The sequence below is a fragment of the Phalacrocorax aristotelis genome, chromosome 3 (genome assembly GCF_949628215.1).
Source record: "Phalacrocorax aristotelis chromosome 3, bGulAri2.1, whole genome shotgun sequence".
Classification (NCBI taxonomy): Eukaryota; Metazoa; Chordata; class Aves; order Suliformes; family Phalacrocoracidae; genus Phalacrocorax; species Phalacrocorax aristotelis.
In genome coordinates, this window is record NC_134278.1 from 8,285,112 (window position 1) to 8,303,789 (window position 18,678).

The 18,678-nt window shown below is 43.5% G+C and overlaps 1 protein-coding gene across 1 annotated transcript in view; it reads right to left on the reverse strand.

Moving 5' to 3' along the window:
* Positions 1-3,548: 3,548 nt before the first annotated feature.
* Positions 3,549-18,678, reverse strand: part of FKBP1B (FKBP prolyl isomerase 1B) — a 47,927-nt gene continuing 32,797 nt past the window's right edge. Inside the window, exons 3-4 of the mRNA XM_075086692.1 lie at positions 6,888-7,000; positions 3,549-4,248 (exon numbers count right to left, since the gene is read on the reverse strand). Coding sequence (XP_074942793.1) covers positions 4,120-4,248; positions 6,888-7,000 — 242 coding nt within the window. The 3' untranslated portion in view covers positions 3,549-4,119. The remainder of the gene's footprint in view (positions 4,249-6,887; positions 7,001-18,678) is intronic.

The following is an 18,678-nucleotide window of genomic DNA, read 5'->3' on the forward strand; positions in this document are numbered from 1 at the left end:
GCAAATACCGCATTGCTTCTGTCAATAGCGGAGAGCGTGGTGCTTGCACTGCGGTGTCTGTTTTGATCAGGATTTGATGCTGTTTGAAAAACATATATAAAAAGCAATTCTTTAGGGTAATAAGATTAATAAAAATTCCTTCAATGAATCCTCAAGATCAGCAGCTTTTGATTTCAGCTGCTGCCTTTCATTAAATATTCCATTTCATACTTTTTCTTCTAGAGCCTGTTCAGGGCTTTCAGTGTCCCTGCACGTGTAAAATGAAATAATAATTTGTACCTGCAAGACAGAGGGAATGGAAATCGAATGCCTGGAGGATTGTTTTGATGAGGGCTGCTCAAGATTTTGTTTGAAATCTAATATCAAAGGACAAGGAAATGAGTTCAGTTACACAACTGGCAGAGGGGGCAGCAAGTAAGGCAGATGTTGCCAGCCTCGTACTTTGCATCTGTGCTGGTCTGTGTGCGTGCTCACTTCCCATTTCATTTTTCAGGAAGTAGGGCATGAAATTAAGCCTGGAAGGTAATTTTTTTCCATGGATGCTGTTTAGAAATTAGTAACAAGAGCATATCTGATTACACAGGCAATGACAGTAAATTTTTTTCCAATCCATTATACAGTGGTAATAATTATATGTACTGTGTTGATCGATGATACAATTAAATAAATTAACACATTTGCAGTCAAATAAAGAGCTGAAGATTACATTTCCTTGAAGACTTAATTTCCCTAAGTATCACAAAGCACAATTAGTTTTCCTTTTTTTTTTTTTAATGAAATTGGCATGAAAAATGTAATAATCGCTGCTTCCAACAAAGGTCTCTGCAGAGGAAGGGTGATGAGGGAGCTTCATCAGCCAGCTGTAATAGGGCTTCACAGACGGGTAACAGCCGCGTTGTGCTGCTGCGGGCAGGAGAGCGCACAGCAGCTCTGCAGATAGAGACGATAAGACTGAATAAGATGCGCTCTTAAAGCCCAGCAGGGGTGCGTTTGTGGGCGGTAGGACGCCTGGCCGAAGTGGAAGGGCAGAGCGACGCCCTGCCTGTTGCTTCAGATGCAGCAGGAGCTTCCCAACAGCGGGACCAAGAGGGGATGGAGGGTACATGTGGCCATTCTGGGTGCGCCAAGCCAATCCTTCGCATCGCCGTTCACTTCTGCGGCGTTCAGGAATGGTCCCAAACCAGGTGCTTCATGGTTCCTTTTATTTTTTTTCCTTTTAACGAGCAACTAACTTAAACTGGGCCACCAGTAGGAGCAGCTTTAGACCAATGTGCGGAATCACCCTGTGTTTGACAGCCATGACAGGGCTGTGTTACATTTAACCAAGACTTCTCTATGAGCTCCCACCTGCAGCTGCTGCACTGCAGCCTGGCTTCTGCAACCCTGGGCTGAAATCAAGATTGGTGATAGAGGCCGGGACCTTTAAGAAGAATTTGGGAGAACTAATGGGCATCAAACCCTGGCGGGTCTCTCTTCCTCTTTGTAAACAGGAAATTGGCCTGTCCTAAATAAAAGACCTGTTAGTGCAATGTGAATGTGCCACCTCGATGCTGCAGTGATCCCAGATTTTCACCACAAAAAGGGTCCTGAAAGGCCTTTTGTTTCTTTAGAGAGGGAAGCAAGAAAAGCATTTACTCCATCAACCTTTGGTGAATACCAGCCTGTAAGAGATGCGTCCACGAGACCTGGACAGGCTGGAGAGCTCAGCAAGAGCAAGGGCAAGGTCCTGCACGTGGGGAGGAACAACCCCATGCACCAGTACAGGCTGGGGCCTGAACTACTGGAAAGTGGCTCTGTTGAGAAGGGCCTGGGAGTGCTGGTGGGCAGCAAGGTGACCATGGGCCAGCACCAGGCCCTTGTGGCCAAGAAGGCCAATGGTATCCTGGGGTGCATTAAAAGGAGTGTGGCCAGCAGGTCGAGGGAGGTTATCCTCCTCCTCTGCTCTGCCCTAGTGAGGCCACATCTGGAGGGCTGTGTCCAGTTCGAGGTCCCCCAGTTTAAGAATGATGTGGAACTGCTTGAGCAAGTCCCGCGGAGAGCTACCAAGATGTTCAGGGATCTGGAGCATCTCCCTTATGAGGAAAGGCTGAGACCTGGGTTTGTTCATCCTGGAGAAGAGAAGACTGAGGGGGGATCTCATCAATACCTATAAATGTCTAAAGGGTGGGGTGTTAGGATGATGGGACTGGGCTCTTTTCATTAGTGCCCAACGACAGGACAAGGGGCGATGGGCACAAGTTGGAACACAGGAAGTTCCACCTGAACATGAGGCAAAACCCCTTCCCTGTGCGGGTGCCAGAGCAGGGGCACAGGCTGCCCAGGGAGGCTGTGGGGTCCCTTCCCTGGAGACATTCACACCCCGGCTGGACGCGGTCCTGTGCCCCTGCTCTGGGTGTGCCTGCTCAAGCAGGGGGGTTGGATTAGATGATCTCCAGAGGTCCCTTCCAACCCCCGCCATTCTGCGAGTCTGTGGTTTACATGCTTGTTAATTAACAAACTCAAATGCAGTTTCATGTGTAAATTAACATCTGGAGAAATAAGGGCGTGAGCTGTAGTCACCAGCCAGATCACCCGTCTTGCTTTTCTGGGCTCCTTTTCTCTCTCGTCTCCAGGAGGGATCACCTGAAGATGCCTGTGTCGCTTTGCCCGTCTGCTCCCGCTAGCTGCGGTCTCCTGACACAAACTCGCACAATGAAAGTGCTCACCGCCTGATCGAAATCCTTCCATCAGAAAAACCCACTTGTTGAAAACTATGCAAATAGTTTATAGTCACATTAAATGAAAATAACATCATGACCCAATGATGCTCTTTTTCTCCTACAGCAGAGGGGAGAAACCAAGTTTAGGCGAAGCAAAATGACAGCAAAAAGGCAGCTGTGCTGGTCAGGTCCTGCTCCTAACGCCAGGTAGACGACAGTCTATGCAACGTCCTGTCTGCAGAGGTGGAACCAGCATTTTGGGAATTCATATAACTATCACATGAAATACATATTGCTGAGCCCTGAGTGCCAGGAGCCCAGCGCACAAGTAAGTCTGCAGGCTGTGTAAACAGCAGCAGCGGATGTAGCCTGAAAAAACCCGGTGTGTTCATTGGCCGCATCCCCCCACAGCTCAGATTTGCTTTGTAAGGTGGATGCACATAATTCTGCTCCTCTCTAGCCTCTCTCGGCCCCAGTAGAAAATTTTACACTAGTTTTACTGTTGTAAAGGCAGAGAATCGGACCAGCACTGCATGTCTTTGCAGGCATCGCTTCCTACCCCTTCAGCAGCCTGATTTTGGCCAGCGTTGAGGAGCCACTAGCAGGGCTGGGGAGGTGGAGAGTTGGGAAACCTCTGTCCCAGCAGCCCTTACTTGCATGTTCCTGGTACCTCTGGTCCTACTGAGATCGTCCCCTGTGCCATTTATAACAGGAGCAGTGCATGGCATTACGTGTATTTCATCAAAGAAGAGGAATAATTAACATAAAAAATGGGTCGAGGAGTGTTCAAAGAACTTCTACACCAAAAAGAATTCCAGTGGCCAGAGGAGAAAAACAGGAAATAGAAACTGTAAAGTATCAAGATTTTATTGTTTTTTCTATATATATACTTTTAAGTTTTAAATGAGACAGTATTTTTCAAAACAGCAGCAAGCAGAACGTACAAGTTGAGAAAAGTGGCAGCGCAGGTAACTCTGGTTGGCTAATGCCCGTTCATGTACAAGGCGTACATTGGGGTTTTTTTTTTTGAGCACCTTTTGTGTTTTTTTTTTTCTTGGTTTAAGTGTACAGTAAGGCAGTGGTTTTTCAATAAGGAATATATATATATTTATATTTATATATATTTTCAATCATCACTGTGAATTCTTCTTACATGCAAATTAAATAAAATGTACAACTTGAAAATGTTACATCGGTAGGCAGTTTTCCCAAAGCAAAGCTTCTAATAGAAGGCAAATACGGACACCACAAAGTTAAAAAAGAGAAAGGCGGCGTAAGAAGCCGACCGGCAGGCGCTATTGACAGGACAGCTTGAGCAGAGAAGATTGGGATTCCAGTGACAACTTCTCCTGTTGCTGGCAAGGCGAGAAAGAAGGGATGGTTATTAACAGATGTCTCCAGCCAACTGCCTCGAGAGGAGTCACTCTAACCTGAGAAGCTCCACGTCAAAGAGGAGAGTAGCATTGGGAGGGATGACCCCAGGGTGGCCTGTGGCTCCATAGGCCATCTCAGGTGTGCAGGTCAGCTTTGCTCTTTGTCCTAAGCTCATCTGGGTTTTGGATGTCGGAAAAAAGAAAAGACAAAAAAAAAAACAAAACAGTATTAGGAAGAAAACAAAGCACAAATCACTACGTGGCAGATTTACAGAATTACGGAGTGTTGGGACCATCAGGTTAATCTTTCAGCTTCAAGCTGGAGCTGCCACGAACAGCTCAGAGGAAGCCCTCCTTACTCCTGGCTTCTCGTGGCAGTTATTTGAATTGCCAGAGCCAGTCTGGGAGTCACACAGGCTTTTTAATGCATGCTTTGGCCCGTACTGCCTACGCTGGAGCCAGCTGTAGGAGGTGTGAGTTCCTTCTGCAGAGCACAGGGTACATGTAACACCATCAGCAGGTGTTAGGAAAAGGCTCTCAGGAACAGATAGGACCAGAGCTTCGATTTCGTGCGAGATCAGTGCCGAAACACCGTTCAGCTTCTGAAAAGTGTTCAGCAACATTTTTCCTTCCTCAGCCACCGCAAGGGACAACTTCAGAACCATTGCTCAAACGCTAATGCTGTGGGCACCCAACCTTCTGCTGCTGGGCAGATGCAAAGCAAACGCTGATGCAATCTTAAAAGAGGTGCTTAATTCCCTAAACTCAGCCCAAGCCCGAGGGCCCGAGGGCACCTCAGGTGCTGCTTATTCGGGCAGTGAGCCCTTGCCCCTGGGATGGACAGAAATGCTGATTCCCTCACTCCAGGTGAGCTCTGGAGGGAACAGTGCTCACTGAGATTTGGGGTATCAAGAGTGAAACCCCTGCTCTTCCAATAGAGTACTCTGGGGTGGTGCATTTTCAAACCACTATTCAAGTGCCAGACACCGGTGGCTGAATATTCATTGGCCAAGAACGAATCCCTGATTTGAAGCAGTGATTTTAACTCAGACCTCTCTCCCAAGATGGAGCATATCTCTGGCCTACAGACTATGTGTTATTGCCTGTAGAATTTTTTCAGGTCCTACAAAATATGCCAAAGCTACAGCTTTGATCACTTAGGTGAAAGAAAAATGCGAATATGAACTTTCCCACATTCCGGGAATATTTATACGCTGGGGCTGAGGGTACAAGAGCAGAGGGCCTCCCTGGGCCCTGCTGGGGTTTGCGTGGGGCAGGCTGGCTGCTGCTCTGACCGGTCCCTGCAAGCCAGACAGCTGCTGAGTCACGCGCGGGTTTTAGGCACGGGGCAACCTTGAACTGTCAGAAGCTGAGCAGAGAAATGCAGAAGCTGCTGACATCAGACAGTCATTAAACCAAGGTTTGAAAAAAATCTGCATGCTAGACACAGTGAACTGCTTTCTTCCAAGTGCTTTGTGTCAATCATGCACCCCAAACCCCTCAGTTCCCTCGGGTGGACGGAGAGAGCCACAAGCTTGGCTTCAGTCAGTGATCCACTAGGAGGAGCAGGAGGGCAGCGAGTCGCCACACTGATGACTGGAATGGCTTTCGGCCACTTATTAATTAAGGGACAGGAGTCAGGGAGCAAGAGCAGTCAAGGACGGGATGAACTGATTCACCCAGCGCTTGATGCCACTGCTTCATCTGCACCGGCTGCTGGTTTCTACAGCACCCTGGGGTCGGGACCTCCTCTTAGGCCTTATTGCAAAGCAAATAATGAGGAGCGCAACTCAAAACCTTGAGAGGAATGTGGGTGTTTTTCAGAGAGTCTCGGATTCCTCAAATCAAGTTCTGCTTCTCTGCTAGAGAGAGGGGAATGCTTGCATTGCTTCCTCCATAGGGCTGGAAACCATTTTCTCTTCCATCCCTCTCTGGAAAAGCATGGTGCCATCATTCCTCAGTATACTGCTTCTCATTTTGCGTTCCTCCCTTCCCTCTGTTTAAGCTTAAGAAGTTGTTCCTGTTACAGTTGTTCCTATAATAGTATTTGAGCAGTTTCCTCCTACAGTGAGCTCTAGGACCCCAAAACAGGGAGCCACGAGGAATGTGCACCCTGACCTCATTCACGCTTGCACTTGAGCAGCCTGACTTGAGCACTCCTCACACTGGGAGCCCTCGCAACACTGCAGACAAAAAGCAAGAGCTGGCAATGAATTGCATTGTGGCTCTTTTAAGGTTTTACTGTGTTGGCACTCAAACTGTAAATAATGGAGGGCAGTTTTCTTTTTCTCAGCGTAGGGTTGGTCAGTGAATGTTCAGTTTTGTAGCTGGAAGCCTGAAATCATAAAAATTTAACAGTGCAGTTTGGTACCTTATTCAGTAAGGGTTAAAATTTGTAGCTTGGTCATGGCTGTCATCAAAAACAGCAGCTTAGATTTTTATAGAGTAGCTGAATAGAAGCTACTCCATAAAACGCTGCCACCTGGAACATTTTAGAGGCTGCTGTTGTCTATTTGCAGAGCTTCCCATGGGAAAGGGATGGGGCTTATGTGGCGCGTTGGCCCCTGGGGAGGGGACGTGACCCCTCCCCTCCCAAATGCATACCACGTGGAAAGCCTCACGAGCAGGGGATGTTCCTGGATGGACAGAGAAGAACTACTGGAAATACTGTGCTCGAATGGACCATGCTTTCAGAAAACCGCTCTGTATCCTACACGGTGACTTCCACTTGGTCTTGTCACCGGTGCATCGGGCACTGCTGTGCTCACACACCCTCCAGCTGGCTTGAAGTTCAGCCAGGGTCATTTCTTTGTACCTGTGTAACACCTTCTTCAAATCCCTTAATGACTTCTTGCCTGCCGATCTTGAACCTGAAAGGCTTGTTTCTGTCTCTGGAGGAATCAAACTTCTTTCCATTCTGCAGCATTCCTGCCAAAACAAGACACACAGTTTCAGTCTGAGCTACATCTAAATTTAAGTGTTGGGGGGGGGAGGGAAGGAGTGAAAAATTAATGTCTTGGTCACAACAGCTGCTCATTTCCATTTTAACTTTGAGGCCTCATACAAAATGGGTAAGGCAGGAGAGGCAAACACAGTGGTGCCATATTGTTACCTTTGCCTTCAGGTAATTTAGGTTCTAAAATGGAAACATTCTTATTATTGTTCTTAATGCAACAGGTTATAGCGCATATCGTACCAAACGTTGCACAGAGCTACAGAAGAGCTGTTGCTCGCACAGTGGCGCTTCCCGGCTAAGTAGGTAAAAGCCAGCAAGGAACAAGTGGGAAGCAGCAGAAGAGAGAATCCCAACGCAGGTGCCTGGTTCAGGCCTACTCCTAAACACAAAAAAACTCCCTAAACCAAGCCTACAGACAAAGAAGCCAAATTTAACAGAAATTTTACTAGGTTTACTTCCTGTTAAATACTTACCATTTATTTTAAGGTATTCTTTTAACAGCGTAACTAACTAAAGGGGACAGTCCTTGCAGCATACATGTCGGGTAACCGGGGGGCTGTTGCTGTGTGTGGCCCAAAGCTCACCACAAGCCAACGGGAGCTTTCCACCCGCTTCAAAGGGTGGGGATGTAGATTCACGTTTGGGAACTCTTGAGCCAAATTTGCTGCCAGGTAAACGTCTGCAAGTACAGAGCAGGAGCTTTGACTTGTTCCTGCAAATTTGTACCAGAATACCTAGAAGGAATATTTGGTTCCTTGGACTGTTCGCCATCCCTGCTTGATTTACTCAGGAGTACTAGAGTAACGTGCATTACACAAACGTGGCTGTTCCACACCACGCACGTGAAACTTCTACACAACGTTACAACCGCATGTGCCTCGTCCTTACTCAGACAGAACCGAAAAGACCCTGCATTCAAAAAACTCATTCTTTATATTTTCATCAGCCATAAGAGAGAGTCACAGGAATACCCTACTCATTGGACTTGATGATCCTAGAGGTCTTTTCCAACCTTAGTGATTCTATGATTCCTTTTGGTGGGCACCACAAGTGCTTCAACCCATAGATTATGAACACATGCCCAGATCCTACAGCAAATGGATAAACCTTCACAGAGCACTACATGATTAGGTATTCTCACTCTCTTTTCAAACAGTGGATAATTATGGTAGCTTTCAACTTAGAAGTACCTGGTAATTGCTCTTTCAAAATGCTATACTCTGGATATTGCAAGGTTGGCCTCATATTTATATATGAAATAAATCCGTTCTTTGTAACACTGTAGTGCCAATGTCCTGGGCATACACCACAACTCTCCTGTGCAAGGTACTGTACGAAGAAAAGTTCATTAATAAGCAAGTATCTGAGAAAGTTTCAGGCTGAAAACAATGGTACCAAGCACAGCTTTGACAGAAGATGCTGAAAAATACTGCCTTCATGATCCAGTATGAAAAACACAGTCTTAGTACCTTCTTTTCATTAGAGTAGTTATATTAATAGACCAGCTTGATGCACAAGGTTTATTTTTTCAGTGAAAACCATCAGTTATTGTCCAAACAACAACAAAAAAGACATATTTTGCTTGCTTAAGAAGTCTGTGTTATGAATCAAAGGTAACTGTAAAGAAATGTGCCAGAATGAAAAACAAAGACTAAAAGGGTAGGATTCATCTTACCAACCTTTATGCTTCTCAGATGTGGCCAGCTACTTTTGAGCTAATTTCTCGGCTTCCCTCTATAATCAAGTCAGAGATAAAAGCACTTTCACGGGGCAATGTGTCCAACCAAATCTAGGCATCTACATTAGGACATAATGAATTGCATCCTAGCAGTGCCTATTTCTTTGCAATGAATGCAAGGGAAGTCCAAACAACTAGCTCAGACATAGATGCCTCCAAATTCATTAGTAGTTAAATCAGTGGCGAGGGCATTCTGGACTTGCAGTAATGAGTACACAGCATTTGATTGTTCCAGTGGGGTTCCATGGCTAGATATTTTACATCAATATTAAAACCAAATGCTGTATTAAGGCAAATTAGCTGAGCAAGTCCAACATTAGTCAAAGCGGTACACTTCAGGGGTGCGTGTGAGAGTGTGTAAGGCCTTAGGAGGAAAATCATGGAACAGCCTGCCCATAAGGTATGTTTCATAACGTTCACCATTAGCGCTTGTCATATTCCTTAAGATTTTCACAGTATAACAACGAGGTATTTAACTTACGCTCCGATGCAAGTACATACACGTATTCTGCAATGCATCGGCTCAGCGACATCCGTAAACCCCCTCCATGCAGGCTGGGAAGCCGCACCAGCTGCCTGCACAAGGCTTTCTAGTTACAGACAAACATGGGTTCGTTTGTAATGTAGAAAACCAGCCTGAACACGGAGGAGGGCAGGCAGGGAGAAGCAGCTCGGGGTGAACTCGCACGCGTATCATATAATCCTTTTTGAAGTATTTGATCTTAAATTTAAATGGCAGTCCTCCGTCACTGCAGTTTTATTTTTAAACACATCATAAAAGCTTATGATTCTATGAAATGGAAGGACACTATTGCAGAATCCCAATATTTAATAGTTTTAATATTAAAAGTACTGTTATTACAGTCTGCACGTTCAAAGCAGTATGCAAACATTAGTTATTCTTCACAGCAGCCCAAGGCTGTAGAAGAAAATATTTTGTTATAAAAAAGCCTCAGTCTGTAAGTTCAGATTTAGATGCGAAGTTCCACAACACTTGAGCATGCTTTCATTTCATTTTGTAACTAAAGCCTCTTAAAATACTTAGCTTAAAGGTCTGATGGTTTACTAAATGCCACACATCAAACTGGCAGCAGAACCAGAATTAACTGTTCAGAGGTCCTGACAACAGCTACTGGACAATGTTTCCCATTTAAATTAATGTTTCTATCTGCCCATGAGCTTGCTGGTCTAATACGTATCATATAAAAACTGACTCCTATTTCACTGTTGAACGCCTCTAGAAGATGCATTAGGCCTTGTAGAAAAAAACAGGCTGCTTCTCCTATGTTTACAGCAACATCCTATTTTCAGCAATGGCTGAAAATTCATCAGGTGATGAATTCAGGAACGTAACGTCCTCTGTCATCACCCCACCTCATGGCTTTTGGAGGACAAACTGGGATTCAGAGCGTCAGGTGTGTCCATATTCACCGAAGCTCTGGTGGGAGGGTCAATTTTTATGACTGCTCTTTAAATGCACATCTAGTTTAGAAATGAGTCAGAGTCCCCATGTGCCCTGGAGAAGTTCCGATCCGGATTTAGATCTGAACTTTAGATCTTTTTTATCTCTCTATTTCTGAAAGTTAGAGTCGACTATTCAGGCTCCTGGGAGCTAAACCAGTGTTAACGTTTTATTTTCTCTCTTGCTAAAGCATCAATTGATTTTCTTTTTGTGAAAAAACTTATCTGGTTAATATTCTTCAACAGGACGGATGCCCATCTCCGGTGTGCTAGCACCTTCATTTATCTAGCTAACAAGAAGAAAACCCCCACAACCTGGAACTGAACAATGACATTGTTTTGCTAAGTCAGAACAATCAACAAGAGTTTTGACTGAGGAAAGACAACGAGATGCCGATATGCTTACTTGTTATAATAACCTTACATTTGATTCTGAAAGGTAACGATCATTGTACTAAAATAATTAATTGTACAAAGTCAGTTATCAGAATATTGTGCGGATTTGAAAACATTCTGATTTACAAGGTGTCCTAACTAATAGCTACGTTTTAAAAATTAGGTGGCTGTAGAAAAGGAGATGTTTCAGATCATGGGTCCTGCTGAATCACTGAAGTTCAGCTCATCAAAGCTGAAGATCAAAAAACAGACAAATCACTTTGTTAAGGAACATGACTGGGGTCCATCTAAACTGCCAAAAATACAATGCCATTTGGACTAAAACAGCAGCGAAAACAAAACTTCAGTCTAGGTTTAACACAAGCTATTATTTCTTATTAAAACTTAGGTGTGTCTGCACTACTCTTCTAACATGAATTAACTACCTGAGGTCAGTCAACTTCAGCTAAGATCACATCATTTAAGTCTGTTTCCTAAGGGGAGAGGACTAATGGCACTGTCTGTACTTGCCCTGTAACTTCTGAATCTTTTAGCCAATTTCAGCCAAGTTTGAGAGAGAAGTAGAGTTCATACTGACATAAAGACCCTAGGCGTGTAATGAAAAGAAATCCTGTAAGTACCTGTACCAAGAGAAAGGCTCAATTTTTATTTGTTATCAGACAACCTGTATTATGGAGGAGAGGTCAGGAACGGAAAGAAACGAATGCTGCAGCTGGCCCACCGTCTACAATCCTTTTTACCAGAGGATTCCTTCACCTGAGAATGATTCAGCTGGGAATTCAACCAACCACATCACACAAATTCACAGAACCAGCCCAGCTATTTAGACACCTAACTTACACCTATGGTCCCAACAAAGCCATGCCCCAAAGCATGCCCAAACCATTATCTACACAGAAGATGGGTGGAGAGAGAGAACACCAAAGGCCCCGCCTAGATAGCCCGTCGAGCTTAGGTGCCTGAATCTGGAAAATCTATGTGTAAAGTTCCACTGCTAACGTTAGCCATCTCAAAGGTAGAAACTGTCTCAGCCTGTCATCTAGGCTCCTTCTACAGTTAATGGAGAAGGAGAGGTGTCTCCAAGCATCATTCATCCCACCTGGATTTAGATGTCAGGACTGCAATAACCTCTTGGAATTGTTTATCATTCTCAGTCAACTAACTTACAAAAGTTAAAAAGTTAACAACATTCATTTCCAACGCTGGACCGCCAGCTTTTTATAGAGCCCTAGTGAGTAGGTATTATCTTATCCATCCATACCTAAATGAAGCAGACCAAATTGCATCCCAGGCTTCACTGGCTCAAGTGGCTACTGAATTATCTGTCTTTGCAGTGTTGACACATTCTGGGAATCAGAATATGGAGATCCTAATACAGGACAAATCCCTTGATTTCACTATTTGCTCTCCTTTTATCCTGTACAATGGGATTCACTTACCTCACAAGTATTAAGGGAATAAATTGAACAGGTGGCTTTCAAAAAACAGCAACATTAATCTGCAAATAATTCCATTACCTTATTTTTTCAAACTGTAGTTACCTGCAGAACATAAAGCCAATACATAGCCTTGAAGACAGCTTCTTTCTGAACATGTGTGGCAGCAGAAAGAGGGGCAGATATTCAGAAGGACTTTCTAGGACACTATGCTGTTTCATTTTATGGAGACCAGAGGTTCTTTGGGGCAGGGACTATATTTTTATGCCCTTTAATGCAACCACCTTTCCAATCATGCCTTGTAAGAAATCTGTGCTGTTATAAACTTGCCATTTGGTTTGGTTCCTCGGACTCTCGGAGGCAGCATTTGCTGCATTTAGTGTTGCTGTGGGTTAAGAATTTTTGGTCTCAAGTGTTTCTTTTTTTCCTTAAAATATATTGGGTTTATGTCAAAATATACCAATATTCTGTCAGAAGAATGTCAAAATGGCTGGAAATTAGAATAGAATAGAATCATTCAGGTTAGAAAAGACCTCTAAGATCATCAGGTCCAACCTTCAACCCAACACTACCATGTCTCCTAAACCATGCCCTGAAGTGCTGCGTCTACACGTCTTCTAAATACCTCCAGGGATGGTGACTCCACCACCTCTCTGGGCAGCCTGTTCCAATGCCTGACCACTCTTTCAGTAAAGAAATTTTTCCTAATACCCAATCGAAACCTCCCCTGACACAGCTTGAGGCCATTTCCTCTCATTCTGTTGCTAGTGACCTGGGAGAAAAGACCAACCCCCACCTCACTACAGCCTCCTATAGAATCATAGGACAAAAAAATTCTGATTTTTCCCCCCACTTACTTACAATCTGTAACTATTACTAATACACACTTTCAGTCTGGAAAATGTATTATTGGGAAGTTTCCAGAAACTGTACAAAAAGCCTTTGTGTCAACACTGACACCTTCACAGTGTATAGAGGAAGCCACAGTTCAGCAAAGCAGAGGAGTTCAGCATAATCGCATAGGGGTGATGGGAGAAACGCATCCATAAAGTCACAGATCACATCCCAGGTTGGTTTACACCAGCAGAACTCCACTGATTTCCATGCTGTTATTTGCATTTTACATTAAAATAGATCAGTTCCCTTCAGGACTCAGTTCTGACGTACTGCAGTAAAGCAGGACAACTCCTCTGCGTTCAGTGCATTCCCCCTTAGCTCACGGCCGAGTCTCCTGCTAACATGCCTGAAAAACTTGTGGTTTCCCATCAGGAACAAGAACAGTTCCCATGTCTTAGTGTTAAATGGGGAGATCTGGGCATCACTTTTCTAGGCAAATACAGTTGGTGCCTTGTGTTTCTGCTTCCCAGGGAAATGCCTAGAGGACCTAACATGCCTCAGCTCTCCAGCTCATTCCATCAGAATCCAGGTCTGCGTAAGCCGGATATCTCACACCTCTTACATCTTCATTTGCCATTTTATTATTACCTCAAAACGCAGGTCACTGTTTTACACCTTTTCATCACAACAACAGCTCCCAGTAATCTGTTCTTATACCTGGCCATGAGCCTCCTTCCAAACAACCACACAGTAAGTAGCATATACCTCTGATTTCCTTGATTTGACTCCAAAGCAAACTCTTTCCTGGACAAATTTGGTGTCTCATCAATTTTACTGATGAAAATTGTTTCCGTCAGAAGTGATAATTGCTGTAATGCAAATAATGAAAGAGTGTTGAATGTGAGCTGAAGGATGCTTTCATTTCCCATGCTACATTTGAATGCAGGGCCATCTTACTGTGTCCTGTACGGGGACGTTGGCCACTGAACTGAGAAAGGAGGCATGGCTTTTCAAGGGAAGGGTTCAACAACAAAGGTTTAGTACCACTGTAAAGACAAACTCAGTTTTTTCCTGCTAACATTTCCTCTGCTTAACAAAAACAAAGCCTTATGAGGAAAAAAGGATTTGCTGGCTTAGACTGTATTTTTTCTGACAGTTTACAGCCACTTAAGAGAAAAAACATTAATCCTTTTAAGGGACTTTTCAGTCTAGAGGGATAATAGTTGAAGAGACTGGGGGTGCATCTCTGCAGTGTATCAGCTCTTTACCACATTTTTTTTTGTTGTTTAAAAAGGCAACAGCAATGATTTGAATGTGCCATTTGTTGCCATGACAAACAATCACTGACTCAAAGTACAGAAATTGGAAATGGATAGCGGTGGTGGTCACTTCTTAGTTCCTGTTACCACAGTGCACGTCAGTAATGTTTGATCTTTTCACCATAAGCAGCCTTGCTGCTTCATTTTCTTCATGTATTATATACTCATATATCTTTAATGTGGAGTAAGAGCAACACAATCAATTATTTATTACGCAGCTGACAGCATGCAATGAAGACGCAACAGACAACTATTCAATAATGCATTACTATGCACTATATATCACTGTTGCGTCCAACTACAAGACAATATGAAAGAGCTTTGCACTTAGCTTGACTTCACAGCCAAGAAAATTACATGCAATTGTCTAGTTCACTCTACGGAAAGGCATTATTCTGTCCTAATGGCTTGATAGATTTGCATATTTCTAAAAGAGAAGAGAAAGTAGATTTAACCTCAAGGAAGATATGAGACTCAATAAGCATATTCTACACGAATTGTAAGGAGACCAAAACAATTCCTCTGGTATCCTGTTCCTTAAAACAGTAATTTTATCTTAGGGTTTGATTCTGTTACCATTACAAAGTTCAGCTGTAAAATATACATGCTCTGCAGCATGAGGCAAATTTCATTTGAATGAGTGTGGCAGAATCAGGTCAATCTGGGTATGCTAATGAGTAGGACAACAGATGTCTAAAGCAACATTTTAGAGAGAATGTATTACTACAGAAATACTTTGCATCTCTACCCCTAAATGCCATGTCCTGTAACACAGGTTCTGGAGGGAGAGGGAACGTTCCTGACTGGGCTAGGCCTTTCTGTCCCTGTCCTCTGGCACCATCCAAGAAGCACAAAGAGCAGTTCAAGAGCACTGCTGGAATACCAAGACGACATTTTGCAAGATTTCGCACCCGAACACATGCAGGAGAGCTTGGCCAAAGAATTCTGACCATCTAGTGCACCAAGATAATAGGCCAATTCAATTAATCTCTTTTTTTTCTTCTTGGCTTCATTCTCAGTCTCATCCAATGCCACAACACACACATGTATTTCCTTCCCCCATTTCTGTTTTATGATTGCCTATGCAACGGTGGTATGGATTTGGTATTTTAGCCTGTAGCACAGATGACCTTCCACTGGGAAGTTACGCACTTCAGCAGGGGGTTAAACCTCACTGAAACAGGTGAACATGATACCCAGCAGGCTTCCAGCGTGTGGCACATGAAGGGTCCAAGCTAGGTCAGCAAAGCTTCTGAATACAGATCTGGGTGCAGAGAGCATGGAAAAACACCATGGAAAGCAGAAAAGGATCTTCAGACATTTCTTGGGAAAGCTCCGAGCATGGCTCTGAGATCACGAAGGAGGGGTTTTAGGAGGAAAGAACTACCTTCCCTACCAGTTAATTCCTCCTCTGCTCAGGGAAAGGGGATGTTGAATGACCTGCCAGAAGAAACACCTTCCCAACCCAATGTAACAATACTGCATCAGCAGTTAGCCGTGCTCTAATGACGAGCTGTTCCCAGATTGGGCATCCTTTGTTTTTCAGCTAGCTAGACTTCCAGTGTGTGCCTCCATTTCCTTCTGAATAAAATCTGTGCTGAAATCTTCGTTTATCAGTGCAACACTTCAGATTCCCTTGGCTAGAGCTAGCAAGAGCTAGTGAAAAATCCACCCATCTCTACTAGGGCACTGGATTAAGAGGCTGTGCATATGAAAAGAGAATAAATTTGAACATGGAAAAAGTATATTCTTAATGTGTTGCCATTTAACAGCAACATGTTAAATGGCATTTTGGCTTTTGGGGCATTTGGAACTGAAAAATAGCATTTCTCCCCACATCCCTTATGAATAACCGCTCTTTCTCTCCTGCAGGCCCGCTTACCCTGTTCTTTGTCACATCCAACTTTCTTAACACCTAGCATGGCCATACCTCATTCACTGAGGAGCATTTGTCATCTTGACAAACACAGCACCCATCTAATGTCGTGCAAAGGACTTACCAACTATGTTCTCAAACAAGAAGGATAAAAAGAAAAATATTATTGGAAAAAGAGAGACACGCACAAGATGCAAACAGAGAAGAAAACACAGTTTATAAAAATGCATGTTGACTGAGCCATGTAAGAAGGCACAGTCAATATGCCAAGATTACATATACTCTAAATAAGTCAGAGGCAGACACTGCTGTTCCATCATGATCTCATATGTACATAAAGCATACATAATGCAGAATTCAAAGGCTTTTTATCCAGGGTATCCAACTTTTTGATCCGGACTGGTCAGACATTCGTGTAATGTGTCTTAATTTAGAGATGTGGTATAACCTTCCTGGTTGGCCTTATGTAATATCCCCTCCCTTCACAGGCATTCAGAGAATTCCTGAGGAATCGTCTCCTCCCGCCTGCAACTCCACATGGGAAAATGAGACATGACTTCACTGGCACCAATTTGGGGCCACCATGGGGCCTCACTTCAGTCTAATACACACCGTTTCCAGGGTAATCAGGTGAAACATACTGCTGTTTCACTCAAGGAATGAATCTCTTGCTCAAGTGTGGAGGAGGACGGGTATCTAGCTTCTGTGCTCTCTCCATTGACATGGACAGACCATAGACTTCTAGGTAGCTAAAGACTGTTGAGATTAACTCCACCCAAAACGACTTGATCACAGTCAAGATTAGTGAAAAACCAAGTTGGTTTTGATTTGCATACCGAATGCCTTCCTGTGGATTATGTTGCCTAAGGTCCTTTAGACTTGGTGAGTGCAGATGTACCTAGATCTACCTAGTCACTTACTGTATAGCAATACAGTAAATGTACTGTAGAAATAACAGAAGACAAAAGACACTTCTAGTCTTTGAATGAACTCTGAGAAGGGTTTATTAACAAGTTATGTATTGGGTAACCCTCATTATGTTGTCAGAAGTCCAGCCTACCGTTAAGGTCAGATCAAACCAGCATTTTGCCAAGCAGTCTTTCTCACTTGCTGTAATACTCCAGTGGAAGAATGTCTTATTCAGACACCATTATTTTGCTAGATTGTCTTTTTAAAAGGTATATGAGATCCACTCATCAAAAGAACAAATCCTTCTACAGATGTACAGTTTGTTGTTCCAACCTACTAGGAATGCGCTTGCTTTTACAAAAAGGAGTATTTAGTATTCTAGTCAATGTAAACAGTCATTTACCATGCTCTAACGCAGGCCCTGGTAGTGTCATAAATATCTCTCTGCCTGTAAACCCTGAAAATATGTTCTGAAATAATACCAGCTACAATATTCCTCTTTTGCCACATTTGTTTCTTAATTTTGTTCATTCTTCCTCGTGTTGCAGATCCTTATTGGTGTAATCTGGCACAGTTCCCCTGATATCAATGAAAGTACAAAAATACATGTAGCGGCTTAAGACCTGGATCACAGAAATTTAAAACTAAGTTGAACAACGCACTCGGGACTATTCTCCAGAGCAGAATCCTGCAAGAATATGGAATCATGTAGATTTGTGATAAGAGCAAAAAGCTGGATGTCAGAAAGAATCAGTTCTGTCACCAGACAGCTGTGTAAGTATAACACACCTTCATTTTATTCCCTGTGAGACGATGACTGCGGTTTCACCAAGGTCAGAAAGAGACTCACTCGCATAATGAGCAATAATATTATTAATTAATATGCTTTGCCTTAGGTATCTTGAAAGGCTTCACTCAGTAAGCCTTAAAAGTATCTTCAGAGCCATAGTGGAAAGGAGCTATTAACAGCACAGTTTGTTTGTTATTATAAATAGGCCTTTTCCATCTCTAAGTTTTGATCTTGGTGATCTTATAAACAAACTATGGAAAAAGTGGCAGCTGTTATCTTGACAGATGGGTCTCAGGCATTGCTCTGCTGGACATTAGACAGTCGTCTCTGGAGAACAATAGGAATTTCCAAGTGCCTGTATCTATTTTAATTTACTTAACAAGCCACTCATGTCTTGGGCTAGTGAAGGGAAGAAGCAAGGAGAATGCAAAATAAATGTTTTATGGGAAACATCTCTGAGAAACGGGTGAGACTCAGATGAGAATCACCTATTAGTGACTTCCCTGTTGAGTTTTACTGAAGTGACAGAAAAAGAATCAGAAGTTTCTTATAGAGGCAACAGAGACAAACATGCACTTCCAGGTGAGATACAGAAACTGAGCGAAGTGCTGCCTACAGTCAGTTGGCAGGATAAGTACAAGGATGCACCTCAATTCTCAGCTCTTCCTAGAATTTAGCATCACCATTCATTTTGGGTGTACAGCTCTGAATCCAATTTTAAGGACAGACAAACCTGAGAAGGGTTCATCCTTTTTAAAGCATGCTTGGTAGAGAGGGTTCTACTGCCCACCTTTTCTATCATGAACGCTTGCTGAAAGCAATACAAGTTCACCTCAAGCCTGAATTTAAATCCATATTCTTCACCTTTTCCGATGGTATTCTCATCAG